This window comes from Rhinatrema bivittatum, chromosome 1 (assembly GCF_901001135.1).
Source record: "Rhinatrema bivittatum chromosome 1, aRhiBiv1.1, whole genome shotgun sequence".
NCBI lineage: Eukaryota > Metazoa > Chordata > Amphibia > Gymnophiona > Rhinatrematidae > Rhinatrema > Rhinatrema bivittatum.
Genome location: NC_042615.1, coordinates 570232812 through 570253720, shown reverse-complemented (window position 1 = coordinate 570253720; position 20909 = coordinate 570232812). Strand labels below are relative to the sequence as shown.

Sequence of the window (20909 nt, the reverse complement as noted above, 5' to 3'; positions counted from 1 at the left end):
GCCACATCATTGATCTTTAGAGACATTATGAGGTTCCGCTTTATTCTCCATACCTTTCCGAATAGAGAGCACATGGATAGTGATGTAGAGAGTACATGGGTGCATGATCATGCCTGTATTTGAGAGGGATACTAGGTGTTAATCAGCATTGTTGGTCTCCCCCCAAAAAATCTGTGTAGTTTAATATATTGCATAAATGTATACATATATACTGATAATATATAAATGTACATTAAATGCACATCCAACGACTGAAAAGTGAAAAGCACTGACATTGTAAAAATATTCATGATCAAGGACAGTAATAGACACAATAAACATGCAGAATTGGGCAATACCATGTTTGCTATTTAGCAATTGCAACTATGTGTGTACTTGTAATTTAATCTCTAATATGTTCACCTTCTGAATTCTTCTTTTTATAGCATGTAAGTGCACTAGCTACACTTAGCATTTCCATGTTTCACATTATCAGAGACAACATTTAATAGGAATACCTTCTTGGATGCAACAGATGATTGCCTTTTCATTGACCTCAATAAGAACTCTGGCATATTGTTCTCAATATCCTCCCGTGTCCCTTTTTTGCGCAGTACTGCAGACACAAATGCAATGACCTACAAAAAGAATGCAGCAATTTGTAGAGAAGCAAAAGAAACTGTCTTGCCATAAAAACAGTGTTCAGACTGCCACAACTGGATGGTAGCTTGTAAGCAGGCTTCCAGGAAGTTAAGGTTAAATTAAATAAAACCTGGCTAATCACACTCCATAAAAAATGTTCAAAATTCTAGAAAAATCTGATATATTCTGGAAAAAAAAACATTTAAGTCAAGTTAAACTTCAAATCCCTTTCAGCTCCATCTTTCTATGATCCTGTGACAATGTTGCAAAGATGTAAGACTTGCTGAATCCCTACATACCTGTTCATCTACAAGGTTTTACATTTATAAACTTTAAATAATTACTTGCAGAAAAATAACAAAGACAAGTGCAGACTATCTCAATTTCTAACAAATTTTGGAAAAATAAAATTCCAAAATCAGACAACTATTTTTCAGAGCTTACTTTAAAAAAAGAAGATCTTTCCATACGTTAAACCCACTGTATAGGGTAAATTTTCAGAGGCTTAGTTGGGCTCCACCCATGTAATACAAAGAGTTCTGTGTGCGTAGACTGGCTGAATGCACTTACGTGGATTTTCTGCCGCCTAGAGATAGAGGAGTATTAGAAGTAAGTGCACAGACAGCTGCTAACTGTCCTAACTTTACATCATCATTCTACATCACACAAATAAAAGCTCCACATAACTCTGTTTTCAAACAGTTTACGCAGATACGTTAAATTTGAAAATATCTCATTTTCAGTGAGCTTACAAACACATGTGTAACTTTGCAGTTAGGAATCCTATTGAATATTTTAGCCACACTAATAATGCATATAGCACAGAAAGGCAGAGGAAACAGACTCTATAAGAATGTTCAATAATGGATGATTTTGCAATGATGGTAAATTTAAACATGAGTTCAAAAGTAAAAAAGCACAGTAGCTTGGGATAAGTTATCTCCAGTAAAGCACATGGAGAGTCATAACATGAGAACATAAGAAGTTGCCATACTGGGTCATAACGAGAATCCATCAAGACTAGCATTGTTTCCAACAGTGACCAATCCAGATACAAATACCTGGCAAGTTCACAAACAGTAAATAAATCTCATGCTACTAATGCCAGTAATAGCAATGGCAATTCCCTAAGTCAACTTGATTGACAGCAGTTAATGCACTTCTATCCAGGAACTTGTCCAAAACTTTTTTCAACCCAGCTATGCTAGCTGCCTTAACCACATCCTCTGGCGATAAATTTCACAGCTTAATGGTGCATGGAGTGAAAAGGAATTTTCTCTGATTTGTTTTAAATATGCCTCTTGCTAACTTCATAGAATGCCCCCCTAGTCTTTCTATGATCTGAAAGAGTAGACAACTGATTCACATTTACCTATTCTAGTTCTCTCATGATTTTGCGGACCTCCATTATATTCCCCCTCAGCCAACTTTTCTCCAAACTGAACAACCCTAACCTTTTTAGCCTTTTATAGATGAGCCGTTCCATCGCCTTTATTATTTGAGTCGCCCTTCTCTGAACTTTTTCCAGTGCAAATACATCTTTTTTGAGATGCAGCGACCAGAAATGCACACAGTATTCAAGGTGAGGTCTCACCATGGTCCTACTTGAATTTATGGCAATTGGGAGAGAGCACGTTATATCTGTTGCTCTTCCACACAGCCAGGGCTCTAATAGCTATATGTTCTGAGAAACAAAAGAAAACAAAAAGGATTTTTGCACCTTTCATGACACAACACAAGAAAATAACTATTCAAAAATAAGAACAAAGACCTGCCACACTAGATCAGACCAAAACATGATTATCCTATTAATAATATAAATGGAAATACCACATAAATGGAAATCCATCAAGCCCAGCATTTATTTATTTATTTTATTTAAAAACTTTTCTATACCGTTGTTTAGTAATGCACCATCACAACGGTTTACAAATAGGCACGTAAATAAGTTTGGTTTGGTTTATAAATTATCTAGTAGGTGCCAATAAATTTTTCGGTTACATGTTTCAAAAATTATAATCTATATGGAAAGTGGATTGGTATTTCCATTTATATGATTAATAGGATAATCATGTTTTATACTGTACTTTTAAATTAATACCTAATTATGAGAAAAAATAATAAAGTAGGCAATTACGCTGTTAGACACACAGCTGAAAGTCACCTGTTTTCTTTTGCGTTTCTTACTCATCGATCTCACTGTGAAAAGCTTTTTTGAAGAGCCATGTTTTTAAACTTTTTTTGAAGAGTTTTAAATCTCTCATTAATCTTATTTCGAATGGCATTGTGTTCCATAATATTGGACCCACTAATTCTGCTATATCATTCTGCTTCCAGATCACAAGTACCTGCTTCAAGATCACAAGTACCTGGCAGAATCTCAAGGGGTAGATAGATTCCAGGGTTATCCCAGGGTTAAGCAGTGGATTTCTGCAACTACACCTTAGTAATGGTTTATGGACTTTTCCTCCAGGAACTTGTCCAAATCTTTTTTTTTAAATGCAGCTATACTAAAAGCTTTTACCACATCCTCTGGCAATGAATTCCAGATCTTATTTATTTATTTATTTGAAACTTTTATATACCAGCATTAGTATGCAAACATCATACCGGTTCACATTGTAACTAATAGGCTGAAAGTACAATCAACAGGGAGGGGAAACGGGAGGGATTAAATACATAGAGCAGAAGGCATTGAGAATTACAAGCATTAATATAAACTGTAACAGGCTATTTACAAGGTCTATATATATATATATATATATATAAAGTCTTAATTGTAACAGGCTAATTACAAAAGTCTATATACAATTATAATGATCTTAATTATAAGTTCAGTACAAAAATATTTTCTTATTAGTTTTAAATGTATTACCCTAGTAACTTCATTGTGTATCCCCTTAGTCATTGTACTCTGTGAAAGAGTAAACCACCAATTCATGTTTACCCATTCCACTCCACTCATTATTTTATAAGACTTCTATTATATCACCCCTTAGCCATCTCTTCTGCATGCTGAAGAGTCCCAACTCTTTAGCCTTTCCTCATAGTGGAATTGTTCAATCTCCTTTATCATTTTGCTTGACCTTCTCTGTACCTTTTCTAATTCTGCTATATCATTTTTGAGATGTGGTGACCAGAACTGCACACAATACTCAAGATGAGGTTGCAAAATAGAGCAATAAAGAGGCATTATGATATTCTTTGTTTTAATCTCCATTCCTTTCCTAATAATCCCTAGCACACTATTTGTTTTCTTGGCTGCTGCTACACACCTAGCAGAAAATTTCAACATATTATAAAAAATGATTACTGGATCCTTTTCCTGAATGATGAGTCATAATGTGGAACCTTGCATTATGTAGCTATAATGTGGGTTACTCTTTCCTAAGTGCATCACTTTGCATTTGTCCACATTAAATTTCGCTTGCATGCCCAGTCTCCCAGTTATGCAAGGTCCTCTTGCAAGTTCTCATAATCCTCTTGTGATTTAACAACTTTGAATAATTTTGTGTAATCAGTAAATGTGATCACCTCATGCACTCCCATTTCCAGGTTGTTTATAAATATATTAAAAAGCAGTGGTCCTAGAACAGATCCTTGGGGCACTCCATTGTTCACCTTTCTCCACTGAGAAAGTTTACCATTTAGCCCTACTCTCCATTTTCTATCTTTTAACCAATTCACAATAGGACATCCCCCCCTATCCCATGACTTTTTAATTTCCTAAGAAGTCTCTCATGAGGAACTTTGTCAAACACTTTCTGGAAATCCAGTTACACTACATCAACTAGATCACCTTTATCCACATATATTCATGCGCTCAAAAAAAAATGTAGCAGATTGGTGAAGAAAGACTTCCCTTAGCTAAATTCATGTTGGCTTTGTGCCATTAAGTTAATTTTGGGTTTTTTTGTTATGATAGTTTCTAGCATTTTGCATGGCAGAGATGTCAGACTCACTAGCCTGTAGTTTCCTGGATTACAACTTGATCCCTTTTTAAAAATTGGCATTACATTGGCAATCCTCCAGTCTTCAGGTACCATAGACAATTTTAATGATAGTTTACAAATGATTAATAGCAGGTCTGTGATTTCATTTTTCAGTTCTTTTAGTACTCTGGGATATATACCATCTGGTCCAGGTGATTTACTACTCTTTAGTTTGTCAATCTTCCAGGTACATTGAGATATGGTTTAGTTCTGCTAAATCATCACCTCTGAATATCATTTCTGGCATGAGTACCTATCTTACATCTTCAGTGAAAACCGAAGCAAAGAATTAATTTGGTCTCTCTGCTATGACTGTCATTCCTAAGTGCCCCATTACCCCCTTGATCATCAAATGGTGATGTTATATAGATTCATTTCAAGATCACATCTTCAAATGGGTTATATATATGAGCTTGAAAGCAGACATAAATCACCACATTTAGATAGCTTTTATTGACCAATATGAAAATTATTTATTTTTTATATACCGACATTCGATCTGAGATATCACATCGGTTTACTGAATGTAAGCCCTATCCCCAGAGGGCTTACAATCTAAGTTTTGTACCTGACGCAATGGAGGGTAAAGTGCCTTGTGCCCAAGGTCACAAGGAGTGACTGCGGGACTCAAACCCTGGTCTCCTGGTTCGTAGACTAAAATCCAGCTTTTCCAACACAGCACCGGTTGCTGGGGGGGGAAAGAAACACTGCTCTAACAAATAAACTATGTGCAGAAACATTTGAAACAAAAAGACACCATTTTCTATTGCGCAAGACCTCAAGCACAGTTCCCAAACTCCTGTTGGTCACTACCAGTCACTTTTTTCTCATGATGAATCAACTGCACATCATCTGTTCCAAGATTCTTTTGGCTTTCCAGCAAGTTCCAGCATGAGTTTTACTAACCCTACCTGGGCAATACCATCTACTGCTACATTCTACATCCCACACAAAATCCTTTGCTTCCTCACAACTTGCTTCACATCTCCCAGCACAGCCATTATGCCTGCTACCAGGCCTCAATATACAACCGTAGAAGATGGCAACAAAAAGTCAGGCGAGTCAAATGTTGAGGTGGCAGAAGAGGTCAATATGATCTGAGATTTCTCTCCAACTTAACCACATTTTGTTCCTTCAAAAAGAAAAACAAGCAAAGGAATGCCTATAAAGCACAGACCTATGGTGTTAACGTTTTGAATGTTGGCCACAGCTCCCCACTCTTTCCAGTGGTGTATTTACAAGCTGCTGGCAGATAAAGTGATGTGAGGAACAGTCACCTGCACAGTATTCTAAGGAGATTTTTCTGCATTAGGCCTCTACAGAGCTCCTCATGCATTCCGCTCATAAGACGAGCCACTCCATCTGTGCCCTTCTCCTCTACTGCCAATTCCTGACTCCATGATTTCCATCTGGCTGTGCCATATGCTTGGAATAGTCTTCCTGAACTGGTAAGTCATGCTCCTTCTCTCAACTTGTTTAAATCCCATCTAAAAACCCACCTTTTTTCAGGCTGCTTTTAAATCTTAGGCTTGATTTGTCTTTTTTTTTTTTTTTTTTTAACCATTGTATTACTTTATGAAATGTCCCAAGTTTCCTGCCCTGTATATTTGTCTTATTAGATTTTAAGCTCTATTGAGCAGGGACTGTCTTTTTTGTGTGTTTGTACTGCGCTATGTATGTTGTGTAACACTACAGAAATGTTAATTAGTAGCAGTAGGCCTGTAAATGGAAAATGCTCCCCGGAAGACAAAGGGTCAAACATTTAATGTCTGACCACCAAATTCCTATTGTATCTGAATATAACTCACCTTGAGCTACCAAGAAAAAGGCACAAGCTAAATCTAAATAAATAAATAAAAAAACTCTGAACAACATGAATGGGAGGCTGCAGCAAACCATTGGGGGAAAAAGAAAAGAAGAAAAGCTTTAAGAAAAAAATATGTTGAAACTTCAGGCCTGCGACATCAATCTGATATGGACAGAAGTTGAATGCAGTAACTGTGGTTCATTAGATGTCAGAAAGCCAAACAACTGTGCTTCACAAAAACAGTCACCGAGAATGTCTATGCGAAAGAATCACTCTTGAAACGGAAGTGAACCTACATTCCACTTATTTTATATATTTTTTATTTTAAATATTTTATTCCCTTTCTTGTACTTGCAGGAAAGTTTTTAAAAAGTGCACAACAAGCACGCCATTTAAAAATACACATTTTCAGTGAGAACATGTTACACAATAAGCATTCCTGAAGAGAAAGTCTTGAGGAAGAGGGGGAATAAGTCTGCAGCTTTGCCCTCAACATGGGTACTGGAGGACAAACAGAAACAGAGTTGCTCACAGTCCACATCAGTCTGATTCCAGGATCAAACTGCAGGTTCTCCTACTGGACATTTAGATATCTATTACATAACCAGGTTTAAGAGCACGCAGAAGTGAGGCCGCTGAGGTCATCTTATTTCAGTGGTAGCTGCAGCCACTCCAGTTTTAGATACTTGGTTGAAGTCACCTTTGGAAATGTGGTTCCATTTCTGACTCCTCTTAACTGAAATATGAAGAGTTGCATGAACTAAACCCACGACACCCATGGGACTCGAGCTACATTACAAAACCATTACACACCTAATTTGCCATGATTGACAGCCTCTTTGGAAGAGATCCAATGACAGTAGCAGGAGCAGCCTATGAGTTGCACATCTGGACTGAGGTGCATTAGATCTATGTTGGCAAGTGCACATAGTCTGTCTTACCAGTACTTGGGCTCTTAGGTTTATGACTGCCATATTCAGCAAAATATAGAAATATTCTGACAGCCGTATTCTATTCAAAAAATAGAAAGAAAGAACAAAGGAGTACTATTCTGGAAATTTATGAGAGGACAGAGTTCTAGTAGTTAAATTTGAACTGGTGAAAAGCAGATTCCTTGGTAGGCTGTGGTACCCTTCATTGGACAAACAATTAGCCAAAGATGTCATCGTAAGCTTTTTACCTTCTCAGGAAGCCCAGTCTACAGCACTGCTTCCCAACCAGTGTGCCATCCAACTTGATCAGGTGCACCACTGCTCGATTCACAAACACAGACCAGCAGCTGGGTTCTGCCCTCAGCATCTCACAGAAACAAGAGACACCAGCGGTGGCTCTTACACATGCAGACGTTCCTTTCTGAGAACATGCTCACAACATCATCACTGCGTTCTGGCAGCTCCCTCCCTCCTGAGCTTGCAAGACTTGACAGCATAATCATGTTTTCTTCCCTAAGCAGGCAGCCAGTGATCCCCCCCCCCTTCGGGATTATTCAAAGCCCCCATTTTGCTCACCCCTGTCCTATGACATGAAATAAACAGTAGGGATGAAGAAAGACCGTACACCTGTTCACACTCCTATACAAAATAAAAGAATACTGCTCTCGATTTGTTTTTAATCTCATTTCAGCTTCAATTAAATAAAAAGGCAATCGTTTTTCATAAGGGCAATAAAACTCTCCTTCAGTGGGCACTTATCTTGGAGATAATGATCATATTTGAATTGGGCATGAACATGTAGCGTTGTCACTATCTGGCCAGTTTATGCCCGCTGTACCACAAATTGCTGTACAAACCACTGATCAATTGTGTTTCGCTTCAATAGCTTTGTAAACATTAGCAGTAAATTGCCAATGCAACTCCACTGCTCTGCTCATCAGACTCCATCATGAGGGGGCCTATAGTGTATAGATTATTTTTTTTTCCTGTAAATTGGAAAGAAAGGAGGGTTCTAAAACTGCAAGAGTAAACTCTGGCATGGAAATGAACCAAGCTGGCATGTCAGAGATGAAATTCCAGACTGAAATGTAAATCTGAGAGAAAGCACCATTGTGAACACCGTTCCTGCCAGTGCACCAACAGCCAAGAGGACTGAAAAGCCATCTCTCCTCACGATCCGTTGGCTTTTCCATGAATAGGAAAATGGCTTCACAGAAAAATAAATACTTCCCAGAAGCAAACACAAAATTCAAAGAAAACCTTCATTTAAAATAAAGGCAAGAGAAGTGCTAAACTGTTACATTTTGCTGCAAATCTTCTGTAATTCTTGCTCAGTCTTAGCTGCTAGTTAGGGGATGTCAGGGTAAGTCTGCATGTTAAGAAGAGGCTGGATGGGCGATAAAGGTTGAGCCAAGGCTGGTAAAACCAAGCCTAGCTTGGGAGATGAAAAGGCATGCGCAGCTGTAGCACTGGAGCAGGACCAGGACCTCAAGAGAAAGATGTGGGACAGAGCAGGAACAAGGCCAGATGAGCTTTGGTTCCAGCAGACTCTGTTATACCAGCAAAAGTTGTGCCTTTCTTGCTCTCTTTATATACTAGCACCAGTCAGGGCATGCTTTGTGCTGAACCCATAGGACTTTCCCCGGACATGTCTACCAGGCAACCCGGAGGGTAAATGCCCCGTGGCCTCTCTCTGCCTCTGTGATTTCTTTTCTGGCATCCCAGCCTCTCCCATCTAGAGCCGCCAATTCAAGCCCGCATCAATCCTGACAGGGAGGAAGGTTCCCCTCAGCCTTTCAACGAACAGTTCCAATTTCTTAAAAGAAGTCTGTAGGAAGTCTTGAAGCTAAATAGCATGAGAACAAGGATAAAAAAAGGTAAAACTTTAACTTGACCCAGAAACTTAGGATATAAACCTGGATATAAACTTTGGATATAAACCTGGCCTGACTGATAACTTGCCAACACAGCTTAGCATTTGCATTACCTACCACGTAATTTGCCACAAAAAACCCCCCCACAGTACTTCAATATAGCTCCAACTATAGCAGGGGGTGCACGTGCACACCTCAGAGACATTAAGCATATCAAGTTCAATTTGTTTTACCTACATCCCAGTGCACATTTTAGCCTAGTAAATCTCCTCCTCCTAACAAGAATGACAAGTACTCCATTTCCTGAAAAGCCCCCACATAAGCTTCTATTATACATAGCAATATAAGTATCAACCTTTGCTGGGCCAACAATGCACAAAAGTCCCATGAAACAGCATCCTTCCCTGGCAAAGTGGATCTACCAGCATCCAGTCTGCAGCAAGAGGAGAACTGCCAGGCCCTCTGCTCTACACTGGTCAATACTCCCACCCCTGTTTCAACAGAGCCAAGGGGCAAGCAGGCAGTTCTGAGGAAAGAGAATGTCGAAAACAGTACCAGTCGTATGACGCACAACTCAGAAGACATATTCCAAGTCAGATCCGGGCTTAAGTCAAAGCTATGGAGTCTAGCTAAGGCAGAGAGCAAGAACAAACAGAAGTAGACAGGAACAGGCCAGGCTAGGAACAAACAGAAAACACAGCTAAGAAATCGGAACAAGGAATAGACAGGAACAAGACAAGGATTCTGACAAACGGGAATACAGGAGTTGATCCAAACAGAACAGACTAAAAACAAGAGATCAGGAACAGTTGGGTCCAAGTAGATCTATGGCAGTTAACAGAATCCAGAAACAGATCCAGATCGAGCTGTCGTATTAGCTAGGAGCACACATTTAACAAATGTATATCCTGCATTTCTAGAAGCTACTATCCATAATGGGCGAGAAGAACGTTAAAATAAGCCAGTCAATTAGGTCTGAGTGCTGCTAGTCCAATGTAAAGACAGACAAGCCAGCAGGAGAAGCTTGTAGGCCTCCAGCATTAGAGAAAGTTCACGAATGGTAACAGCTAGTCAGGAAGCTGCAGGACACTATTCAAAAGCAGTCATTGTTGACAGTAACCCCATCCTCACAAGGATAACACTTTGGGCACATAGAAATGGCGCAGGCTTTTTAGCAAGCAACAAAAATAGCGGCCCCAAAGCTAACATCTAGCCTCCAAAAGACATAGCCAGGCAAAATGTCCTTTTTTTTGTCCCAAAGTAGGCAACAAGTGGAGTCACGTTGGCTGAGAAGCTTCAGGGCATCAGTTAAAGACCAGTCTGTCCTGACATGCTTATGCACCCTCTCTGTTGCTGCTCTCATTCCCCAGAACAGCACCTCAATCCTCCTCAAGAGCAAGATCTGCTGCCCCTGCTGTTCCTGACCTGGGCGGAAAGCTTTTCCTGCCTACCATTCCCAGTCTCAACAGGACATCCACTGCCTCTCCTGTTCCCTGACCCTGGTGGAAAGATGACCCTCTTAACACTGGCTTTCATGGGTGCCGTAAAATGGGGCACTTTACGCAGGACAATCTCATTTTGGTGCACTAGTGCGATTACTCCAAATCATGAGGAGCCTGAGCCAGTTCTATATCTGCAATTCTACCTCCAATTTCTCTAACAGTAGCAGGACTAGATTAAGATAACTAGAGGCTGAGACATAAGAAGCCAAAACTCAGGCATATCGGCCTAAAGGGGAGATTTCTTTTTAGACACATTTGTGTATTTGGTACCCAAGAACTTACGCTCAAAAATAAATTTAAAAAAAAATGCAATCTTGTGTGTTAACATCAGAAATGTGGCTAAAAAAAAAAATTAATGAAGGAAAAATGAAAAGTATTATCTTATTCACTGGTGGAAACAATGATCCTTTAAATCAGCTGTACTATGTAGATGCTTCAAATGAGCAATGTGTCTGGCTCTTGGCTCTATTTTGATTTTATTCTTAAAACGGCTTTTGGCCCTAGTATATACATGCTTACTCCTGCGGGAATTCTGCACAAAAATAAAAAAATTCTGCACATTTGTCAAAACACAATAGTTTTTTCAAATTACTATTCTGCATTTCAGTGCAATCAATCATTTACAATTTTCTCATCTACTGATTTCCTTCTGGCAGAAAGCATCAAACTGCACAAAGGATATTTACCTTCTTCATTTGAGAATCAGTCTGCTTTGTGCCTCTGAATGATTTTCAAAGTTTCAATAGAAATGGGAACACCAGACAATCTCTTTCAGGTAATATGCTTAACTGGAGGTGGGGAGGGGCTGGCTTAGGGTTTTCATTTTTCAACAATCTGTAATAAGCATTTGACCTGCCGTCTGCACCTGCCTAGGAGCTTCGTTCTGATTGTTTTGGAATTCTTTTGCCACCACTCAGAAAGGAGAGAGATTTTTGGATTTTGGACCCTTCTTGGGACTTTTTAGCACCAAGAGTGCAAAGTTTTGTTTACCATCAGATCCTTGCTCCAATTCGCACCATGAAACATTAAATGGGGAATATGTTCAGTCTGTGTTGACTAAATCAGAGCGGATTCCAAAATTCTAGCTAAATGCACTTCCCTGAGTGGTGTTAAGGTGGAACTTAGTTTGCTCATCTCCTTCTAGCAGCAAGCCAACAGCTAATACACAGTCGCTACTAGATTAGAGGTATGTATACAACAAGCAAGAGACTCAGAATGGTGGGAATGCTAGTCAGAGGTTTTCAAACTATTTTAGCACATCCTGCTACGTTACTGGAATGTATTAAGCAGAATATCAGAATACTACTTACAAGTTTACTGTCTACGCAAACAAACTAAGCAGAGCTGAAGCACTCACAAGCAATAAAACCTTAACCTGAGGGAAAACAAGTGATAAACACTCGAGGACTTCTGGTTATGCTCTAAGTGGAGCGGACATATGTTGCTGAGCTCCCATGGGGCCTACTCTTACTTATCTGCTCAAATCCTTTCACCTTTTTTCTAATCTCTTGATTATGGCGATGAGTAAGGATTCTTCCCAAGGTTCTTTACCTGCATTATGGGCTGAGCGAAGATCGAAGCCCCCTAAAAAAGCTGACACGGTGCAAATCGCCGGAGCAGGATGGAGAGTTGGCAGCATCCATATTTGATGAGGAGCCGGACGAGACCCCTGTGGCTACTGTGAACGGCCCGGATAAATTTGAGGGCCTTCCGGAGGCATTTGCCGCTAAAATAACCTCACGCCTTGATAACCAGCTAGGTGTCATGGTGGACAAAATTGCCCAGCTTGCAGACACTGTACGAGACCACTTTGGGGCAGCTGGATCAGGCTGAGACCCACATTTCAGACCTGGAAGATACGCTCATATCGATAAGTGTCAAGGTAGAGAAAATGGAACGTCAACAGATCACCATCATTTATAAAATTGATGACCTAGAAAACCAGTCGAGGCGTAATAATATTCGGATAATAGGCCTCCCGGAGAAAACTGAGGGACATGATGCCGTCACTTTTGTAGCGCGATGGCTTCCCCAGCTGCTTGACATCCAGTGCAAAAATGACACCATTAAAATTGATCAGGCACACCACACATAACTGTGCCGATGGTGACCTGGAGGGGAATGTAGCGGGCCTTGATTGTGTGCCTTCAGAACTTTCAGGACCTACAACGCATCCTTACAGCTGTAAGGAAAGCTGGATCCTTGGCTCACGTGGGGTCAAAGATGATTTTCGCCAACTGGTTTCTTTCCAGAACTACAGAAACAGTGCCAGGCATTTGAGGCAGTGAAACAAGAGTTTGGAAATTTGAGGATCCCATATCAGATGCTCTACCCCACCAAGCTCAAGATTACAATTGATCATAAGGTGGTCGTGTGCTCTACCTTTGCCCCCCAAAGTGAAATGCCGTGGATGAAACAATAGTGCATGGAAGAGGGTTTCACTTTTGTAAGGAACTGGGGAACCTTTAGGGGAAGTGGGGCTCTTTTCTGAAGGGATGGGCTCCACCTTAACCAGGGTGGTGGAACCAGGCTGCGGGCGCTAACCTTTAAAAACAAGATAGTGCAGCTTTTAAACTAAATCAAAGGGGAAAGCCACAGTTGCTCAGCAGCGCATGGTTCGGAGGGAGGTATCTTCAAAGGATACTAATGAAGCATTAGAGTTAGGGCATCCCAACAGAGAGGTTCCAATAACAAGAAAAGTAGTCCAAGTGCCTGTAACTAAAAACTCACCTGAGCTAGAAAATTCCAATTTATCCCTGTCAATTGAAAAGCAGAATGTTAATACAAACAAAAAAAACCACACTGAAATGTTTGTATGCTAATGCCAGAAGTCTAAGAAGTAAGATGGGAGAATTAGAGTGCATAGCAGTGAATGACAAAATAGACTTAATTAGTAACTCAGAGATATGGTGGAAAGAGGAAAACCAATGGGATAGTGCTATACCAGGGTACAAATTATATCACAATAAGAGAGAGGAACATCTTGGTGACGGGGTGGTGCTTTTAAGTCTGGGATGGCATAGAGTCTAACAGGATAAAGATCCTGCATGACACTAAATCTTTATGGGTAGAAATCCCTTGCATGTTGGAGAATAGTATAGTGATAGGAGTATACTACAGTCTACCTGGCCAAGATGGTAAGATATATAGTAAAATGCTAAGAGAAATTAGGGAAGCAAACCAAACTGGTAGTGCAGTAATAATGGGAGATTTCAATTATCCCAATATTGACTCGGTAAGTGAAACATCAGGACATGGTAGAGAGATAAAGTTCCTGGATGGAGTTTACAGTTTTATGGAGCAACTGGTTCAGGAGCTAATGAGAGAGGGAGCAATTTTAGATCTAATTCTCAGTGAAACACATGATTTGGTGAGAGAGGTAACGGTGGTGGGGCCGCTTGGCGATAGTACATAAGAACATAAGAAATTGCCATACTGGGTCAGACCAAGGGTCCATCAAGCCCAGCATCCTGTTTCCAACAGTGGCCAATCCAGGCCACAAGAACCTGGCAAGTACCCAAAAACCAAGTCCATTCCATGTAACCATTGCTAATGGCACTGGCTATTCTCTAAGTGAACTTAATAGCAGGTAATGGACTTCTCCTCCAAGAACTTATCCAATCCCTCTTTAAACACAGCTATACTAACTGCACGAACCACATCCTCTGGCAACAAATTCCAGAGTTTAATTGTGCGTTGAGTAAAAAAGAACTTTCTCCGATTAGTTTTAAATGTGCCCCATGCTAACTTCATGGAGTGCCACCTAGTCTTTCTACTATCCGAAAGAGTAAATAACAGATTCACATCTACCCATTCTAGACCTCTCATGATTTTAAACACCCTCAGTCGTCTCTTCTCCAAGCTGAACAGTCCTAACCTCTTTAGTCTTTCCTCATAGGGGAGTTGTTCCATTCCCCTTATCATTTTGGTAGCCCTTCTCTGTACCTTCTCCATCGCAATTATATCTTTTTTGAGATGCGGCGACCAGAATTGTACACAGTATTCAAGGTGCGGTCTCACCATGGAGCGATACAGAGGCATTATGACATTTTCCGTTTTATTCATCATTCCTTTTCTAATAATTCCCAACATTCTGTTTGCTTTTTTGACTGCCGCAGCACACTGCACCGACGATTTCAATTGTTATCCACTATGACACCTAGATTCTTGGGTTGTAGCACCTAATATGGAACCCAACATTGTGTAATTATAGCATGGGTTATTTTTCCCTATATGCATCACCTTGCACTTATCCACATTAAATTTCATCTGCCATTTGGATGCCCAATTTTCCAGTCTCACAAGGTCTTCCTGCAATTTATCACAATCTGCTTGTGATTTAACTACTCTGAACAATTTTGTGTCATCTGCAAATTTGATTATCTCACTCGTCGTATTTCTTTCCAGATCATTTATAAATATATTGAACAGTAAGGGTCCCAATACAGATCCCTGAGGCACTCCACTGTCCACTCCCTTCCACTGAGAAAATTGCCCATTCAATCGTACTCTCTGTTTCCTGTCTTTTAGCCAGTTTGCAATCCACGAAAGGACATCGCCACCTATCCCATGACTTTTTACTTTTTCTAGAAGCCTCTCATGAGGAACTTTGTCAAACGCCTTCTGAAAATCCAAGTATACTATATCTACCGGTTCACCTTTATCCACATGTTTATTAACTCCTTCAAAAAAGTGAAGCAGATTTGTGAGGCAAGACTTGCCCTGGGTAAAGCCATGCTGACTTTGTTCCATTAAACCATGTCTTTCTATATGTTCTGTGATTTTGATGTTTAGAACACTTTCCACTATTTTTCCTGGCACTGAAGTCAGGCTAACCGGTCTGTAGTTTCCCGGATCGCCCCTGGAGCCCTTTTTAAATATTGGGGTTACATTTGCTATCCTCCAGTCTTCAGGTACAATGGATGATTTTAATGATAAGTTACAAATTTTTACTAATAGGTCTGAAATTTCATTTTTTAGTTCCTTCAGAACTCTGGGGTGTATACCATCCGGTCCAGGTGATTTACTACTCTTCAGTTTGTCAATCAGGCCTACCACATCTTCTAGGTTCACCGTGATTTGATTCAGTCCATCTGAATCATTACCCATGAAAACCTTCTCCATTACGGGTACCTCCCCAACATCCTCTTCAGTAAACACCGAAGCAAAGAAATCATTTAATCTTTCCGCGATGGCCTTATCTTCTCTAAGTGCCCCTTTAACCCCTCGATCATCTAACGGTCCAACTGACTCCCTCACAGGCTTTCTGCTTCGGATATATTTAAAAAAGTTTTTACTGTGAGTTTTTGCCTCTACAGCCAACTTCTTTTCAAATTCTCTCTTAGCCTGTCTTATCAATGTCTTACATTTAACTTGCCAATGTTTATGCTTTATCCTATTTTCTTCTGTTGGATCCTTCTTCCAATTTTTGAATGAAGATCTTTTGGCTAAAATAGTTTCTTTCACCTCCCCTTTTAACCATGCCGGTAATCGTTTTGCCTTCTTTCCACCTTTCTTAATGTGTGGAATACATCTGGACTGTGCTTCTAGAATGGTATTTTTTTAACAATGACCACGCCTCTTGGACATTTTTTACTTTTGTAGCTGCTCCTTTCAGTTTTTTTTCTAACAATTTTTCTCATATGATCGAATCTGAATTAATGACTGAAAGGGGGACAGAAGTAAATCTACAGCTATAGCACTAAACATTCAAAAGGGAAACTTTGATAAAATGAGAAAAACAGTTAAAAAATAAAATTGAAAGGTGCAGCTACAAAGGTAAAAAGTGTGCAACAGCCGTGGACATTGTTAAAAAATACCATCCTAGAATCACAGTCCATTGTATTCCTCGCATTAAGAAAGGTGGAAGATAGGTCAAACGATTGCCAGTATGGCTAATAGGTGAGGTGAAAAAGGCTATTTTAGCCAAAAGATCTTCATTCAAAAATTGGAGGAAGAATCCATAGGATTAAACATAAGCATTGCCAAGTTAAATGTAAGACATTGATAAGAAAGGACAAGAGAGAATTTGATAAGAAATTGGCCGCAGATGCAAAAATTGACAATAAAAACTTTAAAAAATATATCCAAAGTAGAAAGCCTGCAAGGGAGTCGGTTGGACCGTTAGATGATCGAGGGGAAGAAAAGGCCATTGCGGAAAGATTAAATGATTTCTTTGCTTCGGTGTTTACTAAAAAGGACATTGGAGAGCTACCCATTCCAGATAGTTTTCAAGGGTGATGATTCAGATGAAATGAACCAAATCCTGGTGAACCTGGAAGATGTCTATGGTATCAATCATGATCAGGTTGCTTCTACTATTGCGGTTCCCGGCTGTGGCAGCCCCCGGCCGGTACCCCCTACCTGCTCTCCTCGTCACGGCCCGGTGCAGCCTGCCGCATGGCTGCAACGGGATCCTCCTCCGTCCAGCGGGAGGGGGGGCTCTCCCTAGGCACGCGCGGGAGGCCCCGCCCTTTAAAGGGGCCAAAGCGGGAAAACTCAGGCTGGCCCCGGAAGATGAAATCACCAGGGAGGGGTATTTAAATCACACAGCAGCCTACAGAACTTTGCCTTTGCAACAGGTCATCTCCTCGGAGTGCTAGTTGCTGTTCCAGACATCCTTTGTTCCAGTTCCTGCCTTGATCCTGTTCCTGGTTCCGTTCCTGCTCCTGTTTCAGTCCTTGTGATCTGCTTCTAGTTCCTGCCTTCGTTCCTGCTTCCAGCCTCGTCCTTGCTCCTCAGTTCCTACCATCCAGTTCTCGGCTTGATTTCCAGTTTGACCTCGGCTTGTCTCCTCGTCTCTGCTTGTTTTCTGCCAGTCTCGAACCCTGACCTGGTTCTTTGTTCTTGACTGTCTGCTAAACTGCTCCGGATCTTCTGCCTGAACTCAGTTTCACTTCTTCGCTGCCTGCCCAGACTCAGACCACTGACCCTGTCTCCTTCATCCACTTCTGCTCTCTGAGGCACCCACACCTAAGTCCTGCCAGCCCCAGCACCCAAGGGCTCAACCTGCGGGGAACGAGGGCTGGTATAGGTGAAGGTCCTGTCAGGTTGTCCTTATCAGTGCCACCTCCCGGAGACGAGATCCATTGGGGACAATCCCTCAGTGGCCACCACCACTCGCTCTGGCTCAAGGGTCCACAAGTACAACATCTATAAGAGATTACTGGATTTTATTATAGTTGCTTTGGATATGATAAATTATGCATGGGGGGGAGACTACAATGTGTGTATGAATCCCTTGTTGAACAGAACCTCAGGGGGCCCTACAATGTTACAATATCGGTTTGATTGCAGTGAGGTGTTTTCTTCCTTATCTTTATTAGACATTTGGAAACATTATCATGACACAGACAGGGATTACATGTTCTACTCACCTTCACATCAGTCATAGTAGACTATTATTTTTATGTACATCTAACTTCCTCGCTAAGACAAAGGATTGTGCCATCCTCCCTTGCACTCTTTCAGATCATAATTCTGTGGAACCTTTGCTTAGTCCCTCGGATACTAGATCTCGAATGCCCATGAGGAGGTTAAATACTTCCTTGCTGGGCAAACTGGAGTTCCTAGAGCTGGTTAAAAAGGCAGTACGCAAATTTAATGAACACAATCCTGATCGTGATTATTCACCCATTCTTCGATGGGAAACTTTCAAAGCTTATCTTATAGAGCAAATAATAAGCTATGCCAGTTTTCTTCATAAACAAGAAAGATGAAGAGTTGCTTTGTTACTAGATGATATTTCAAAGCTGGAAGCACAGAATAAAAGGGACTGCAAAAATATTACATATCAAAAAGCAGAACGCTCCCGATAAGAGCTTCAACTCTATGGAAACTGCCAAAATTGAGCTTGCTCTTAAATTTACCAGGGTTGAAAATGTAGGCCACTGTTGTGGCATTGTCCGACATGACTGACTGATTTGCCCTGGAGTCTGTGGCTGAACCATAGGCAGGCTAGTCTGACTGCTCGGGCTTCCAGTCTGTTTATGTTCCATGCCGACTCTTCTTTGTCCCATTGCCCTTGAGCCGTTAGCTCCTAGCAATGGGCTCCCCATCCCCGCAGACTCGCATCCGTGGTGAGCAAGGTCCATTCCAGTGGGGATAGGCTTGTTCCCTCGCTCAGATGGTCTTCTTGTAGCCACCATTGTAGTAGGTTCCAAACCTTCGCCAGTAGCCGGAGGGGAGAGGAGTAGTTCTGAGACATCGGGTTCCACCATGAGTATGGAATGTTGTAGGGGCCACATGTGGGCCCTTGCCCACGGGACGACTTCTATGGTTGATGCCATGAGTCTGAGGACTTGGATAGTCCCATGCCGTGGGGCGAGTGGAGTTCAACAATGCTCGTAGTTGTTCCATCAATCTCCTCCTCTTTGTAGGGGGAAGGGTGACTTTGTTCCATGTGGTATCGAACCGGACTCCCAGGTACTCTAGGGATTGGGAGGGCTGCAGGTGGCTCTTGGGTGTGTTGACGACCCACCCAAGGTTCTGCAGTAGTTCCATGACTCTGGTGGTTGCTTGATGGCTTTCCTCTGGCGATTTCGCTCTGATCAGCCAATCATCCAGGTATGGATGCATGAGGATCCCTTCTTTCCTCTGTGTCGCCGCTACTACCACCATGATGTTGCTGAACGTTCGGGGAGCCATAGCTAGCCCAAATGGTAGGGCCTGGAACTGGTAGTGATGGCCCAATATCGCGAAGTGTAGGAAACGCTGATGGAGGCGATGGAGTGGTATGTGGAGATAGGCTTCTGACAGATCCATGGAGGTCAGGAATTCTCCCAGTTGTACCGCCTTTATGACCGAACGCAGGATTTCCATGAGGAAGCGGGGTACCTTCAGGTAGCGACTGACGGTCTTGAGGTCCAGTATGGGCCAGAAAACATAAGAACATGCCATACTGGGTCAGACCAAGGGTCCATCAAGCCCAGCATCCTGTTTCCGGCAGTGGCCAATCCAGGCCAAAAGAACCTGGCAAGAACCCAAAAACTAAGTCTATTCCATGTTACCATTGCTAAAAAATAAAAGAAGGATATGCGAAACTAATGATCCTGAGAAGACTAAAACCTTTACTAACGCTAAACAATTTCCGCAGTTCTGCAGGCCATGATATTTGCAAGTACAGACTACTGCAACTCACTACTTTTTTACAATCTACAATCCGGCCACTACAAATATTACAAAACTCGGCTGCTAGAATTTTGACTGGTAAAAAAAAGAATGAACACATTACAGGAACGCTCGCTGATTTACACTGGCTCCCAATTGAACAAAGGATTCAATATAAGGCATTATGCATAATACACAAACTAATCCACAATGAAAAAGTTGAATGGCTCAACACTGCACTGCGCGTACATGTCCTGCAAAGAAACCTAAGATCTGCTAATAAGGCTCTACTAACTGTCTCCTCTGTCAAAACAGCACGCCTCACGCAAGTTAGGGAGAGAGCACTTTCACTGGCAGGCCCCGTGCTATGGAACACCATGCCACTCGAACTAAGGCTGCAGAGTAATTTCAAAATATTCAAAACCAATCTGAAAACCTGGCTTTTTAAACAAGCTTTTTATAAAGATAAAGAGAAGGAAAAAAACAGTTGACTGATAAGGACGCACCAAACTAAAAGTAGTTACTTGTAAGCTACAAATGCACATTAATGTTAAATTCAAACCACCTAATATGATCCCAACAGACAAGCCTAATTTACACACATAGTTTTTTTTTAATTAATTGTTACCGCACTATGATAGCACGATTAATTTGTAATCTATACCACTCACATTTTCATTAGCGTGCCTTGCTGTAAACCGTTGTGATGGTTATCTAACTTAACGACGGTATAGAAAAGTTTTTAAATAAATAAATAATAGCGGTGGTTATTATCTAAGTCAACTTAATTAATAGCAGATAATGGACTTCTCCTCCAAGAACTTATCCAAACCTTTTTTTAAACACAGCTATACTAACTGCACTAACCACATCCTCTGGCAACAAAGCCCAGAGTTTAATTGTGCGTTGAGTGAAAAAGAACTTTCTCAAATTAGTTTTAAATGTGCCACATGCTAACTTCATGGAGTGCCCCCTAGTTTTTCTATTATGCGAAAGAGTAAAAAACCAATTCACATCTACCCGTTCTAGACCTCTCATGATTTTAAACACCTCTATAATATCCCCCCTCAGCC

General features: G+C 41.1%; 1 protein-coding gene across 7 annotated transcripts in view; it reads right to left on the bottom strand.

Moving 5' to 3' along the window:
• Positions 1 to 20909, bottom strand: part of ERCC6L2 (ERCC excision repair 6 like 2) — a 427384-nt gene that overhangs the window by 385195 nt on the left and 21280 nt on the right. For 6 of the 7 annotated variants that reach the window (XM_029617631.1, XM_029617627.1, XM_029617610.1 and 3 more), the window contains one exon: positions 498 to 617. In XM_029617631.1, coding sequence (XP_029473491.1) covers positions 498 to 617 — 120 coding nt within the window. Of the gene's footprint in view, positions 1 to 497; positions 618 to 1065; positions 1187 to 20909 lie in introns of those variants that run through there. The other variant, XM_029617640.1, reaches the window with a different exon arrangement.